Genomic DNA, 3173 nt, shown 5'->3' with positions numbered 1-3173 from the left:
GTATTCCTTTTCCATATAAATGAAATGTCCTCAGAATTGGCAATGTTTATCTGATCCTCTTATTTCAGAGAATCTAATATAACAAATAAAAGAAGATATGAAGATATTACATGCAGCTAGAGGGTTAGATGGTGTATACACTGGTTTGATATTAGAACGTTTTCTTTGCTGAATTGTAGATAAAATAAAGAACAATTGTTATTACTGTTATGTCATTAAAAGCAATAGGCTTAGTGCCCTCTTTTCAGGTTCTAGGGGTTAAGTAACAACTACAGGTATTCAGCTAATTGATTCTGAGCTTTACACCTTACAGAAACAGTAGCCACTGATAAATCAGGGGAAAAAAGGAGAACCCTTACTTCCTGCTTTAGTTTTATTGGAATTCATGAAAGACATGCTTTGCTATAGAGGCATGCAGAACAGTGTGCTCTAAAGATTTTATGAGTTTGAGCTTTGGAATACTGTCTTACTCATAAGTGATGAAGTCATGAGTAAATCATGGGTGAGATTCCACTCTTTCAGGAAATACAGAAAGCTTGTCCTCAGCAGTGTCTAATGGAATCAGATCCCAATGCCTTCAAGAACAGGATTTTGCCAATCATATGTTCAATATTTGCAACACACACTCACACACACAAAACTATTTGATCAGTCATATATTTATATATACATACATGAGAATATATGTATGAGCAATCACATATGTTTATACAGTGTGCAATTTTAACTCTCTGAATTAACAGAATGATAATCTATTAATTAACAGTAACAGGATTGTACCTATCATATGCTCGATAGGTGGAAATAAATATTTAATATATCTATCATCATCATCATGGCTAGGCTTTGAGAACGAAGATTTGGGGAGGGCTCTATCCACGTTTGTTAGAAGCACGCTGGTGGCTAAAAAGACCAATACGAGATAGACATGTCCAGTTGCAAAAGGCACAGCAGAAAAACTCCTATCTATATAATTGTATATATTAAATATATAATATACTATATAATTATAGATCATAAAATAAATATGTATTCTACAACATATACATATACAGCATATACATCTACATGAACCTACATACATATATGTATACAGAGTGTGTTCTTTTAACTCCCCACATTAACAGAATTTTACTCCTTATTAGTGGGAACAGAATGGTGTCTATAACATATTTGGTAGAAGCACCTATTCTGTATTTGGTAATGGTGACATAGATATATACATACATACACATATACATATGTAAAAATTACTTTCTTAAATATATATACATATAAACATTCATATGTATACATACATACACACACATTTACACGTATGCATATAGATGTACATGCATACATATAAAGTCTCTAATCTAAATTGCTTTTAGATACATGTATGTAGAGACTATATTTATTTATAGGCGTGTATATACCTATAGAGTGTGTTAACACTTTATATACAAATATATATACATATACGTACTTGCATTTCTATAACTGCATACACATCTCTCTTAGAGTAATCTGCAGTTAAAGGAAGACCTTCCAGATCTGCCTACACCTGCGCACCTCCGTTCATCCCAGCGGGTACTGGGGGGCAGGAGCTGGTACCCGGGTGCCTGAGCCCCGCTCACGCCGCAGCACCTGGCGGCGGCTGGAACCTGGGACCCGGAACCCGGGAGCGGCCCCCGCCCGGGCGCTCCCCGCGGCTGACAGCGGCCGGCCGGCCCCGGGGGCGGCGGGGGCGGCGGCCGGGCGGCTGCGGCTGGGCCAGCCCGCGGCTTGGCCCCGCGGGGGCGGCTCCGGGGGCGGCCGGGGGGAGTGGGGCGCCGCGGGCGGCCGGCGGCGCCGGGCCGGGACTCGCCCAGTCACCGGGGAGGAGGCGGGGCCGGCGGGGCCGCGGCGGCGGCAGCGGCAGGTGCCCGCGGCGGCGGGGATGGTGGCGGCGGCCAGCGCGGGGCTGTAGGGCAGCGGGAGCGGGGACGCCATGGGCAGCCGCTGCCCCCCGCGCCCTGCCGCGCCCCTGCGGCCGGTGCCTGTGCCGGTGCTGGTGCCGGTGCTGGCGGCGCTGGCGGCCGGGGCGGCGGAGGCGCGGGCCACCTCGGAAGGGCAGCTGCCCGGCGCCGCGGCGATGGGCACCGGCACCCCTCCGAGCCCCAGCGGCACCGCTTTCGAGGAGACGCGGCTCCACGTCTTCACCCTGGACTACCCCCACGTGCAAATCCCCTTCGAGATCACCCTCTGGATCCTGCTGGCCTCCCTCGCCAAGATCGGTGAGCGGGGTCGTGGGGCGACCCCCCCCTCCATCCCTGCCCGTACCCGCCCGGGCCGCCCGCCCCCGGGGCCGCCGCGGACAGCGGGGCTGGTGCGGTCCGTGCCCGGCGGCGGGGGGCGCGGGCTCGGGGGCGGCCAGAGGGACACTGATGCTCCTCCGCGGAGCGGGATTCCCGGACGGGATTTGGCTGGCTGAAGTCGGGGTTCTCTCGGTTAGGAAAGGTGCAGAGGAGAAGAGATTACCTCCGGCCCTCTGCAGCGCCGGGTGAACCCCGGGCTATGAGGACCGTAAAACCCGGAGTTCACCCGGTGCGTGACTGACTTTTCCTTGATCGCCCTGCTGTCATTTGAGCACGGTCTACTTTTTCTTAAAATAACGCAGGGTGTAATGACAGTCTCAGAACAGAACAACGGATCGATGGAAAGCAAATATTAATGAGGGAAGAGTAAGCCTCCTCCTTACTCTTCTTTCCCACCATTCATTTATGTCCTGAGAAAGACAAGAAAGACGGCACTGTATGAGTAAGAAAGGCCGCCTCTTCCCTCCTGTGGAAAACATTTGTATTGCATAGTTTCACTGAGTTTTATGCAGCTTATATATCGTGGTTTTAATTAGCTTTCTATGTCCAAAACAGAGTAATGAGTACAGCATATTAATCTAAGGAATGTCAGATAATGGTGTGCTAGACAGCTATTGAAGGTCCAGTAAGTCTCTACAAATTATGAACTTTGTATCTTCTTACCTAGAAAATAATGTAAGAAGTAAAGGTGTGGGAACAAAATACATAAGTTTACCCACCCTACAGTTGTTTGATTCAGAACTCTGATTTTGCGGCAGAGATTTCCATAAGAAACTATGATCATGCTGATTCTGTTAAACCCCTTTATCAAAGTTAAAACTTTTAACTTCTGCT

At 48.2% G+C, this 3173-nt stretch overlaps 1 protein-coding gene across 1 annotated transcript in view; it reads left to right on the top strand.

Moving 5' to 3' along the window:
- Nucleotides 1-1981: 1981 nt before the first annotated feature.
- SLC9A2 (solute carrier family 9 member A2) overlaps nucleotides 1982-3173 on the top strand; it is a 32968-nt gene continuing 31776 nt past the window's right edge. Inside the window, exon 1 of the mRNA XM_017818389.1 lies at nucleotides 1982-2258. Coding sequence (XP_017673878.1) covers nucleotides 2117-2258 — 142 coding nt within the window. The 5' untranslated portion in view covers nucleotides 1982-2116. The remainder of the gene's footprint in view (nucleotides 2259-3173) is intronic.

This window comes from Lepidothrix coronata, unplaced genomic scaffold (assembly GCF_001604755.1).
Source record: "Lepidothrix coronata isolate B3197 unplaced genomic scaffold, Lepidothrix_coronata-1.0 Scaffold68, whole genome shotgun sequence".
In the NCBI taxonomy this organism is placed as follows: Eukaryota; Metazoa; Chordata; class Aves; order Passeriformes; family Pipridae; genus Lepidothrix; species Lepidothrix coronata.
The sequence above is the reverse complement of the archived record's forward strand: the minus strand, read 5'-3'. Positions and strand labels throughout refer to the sequence as shown.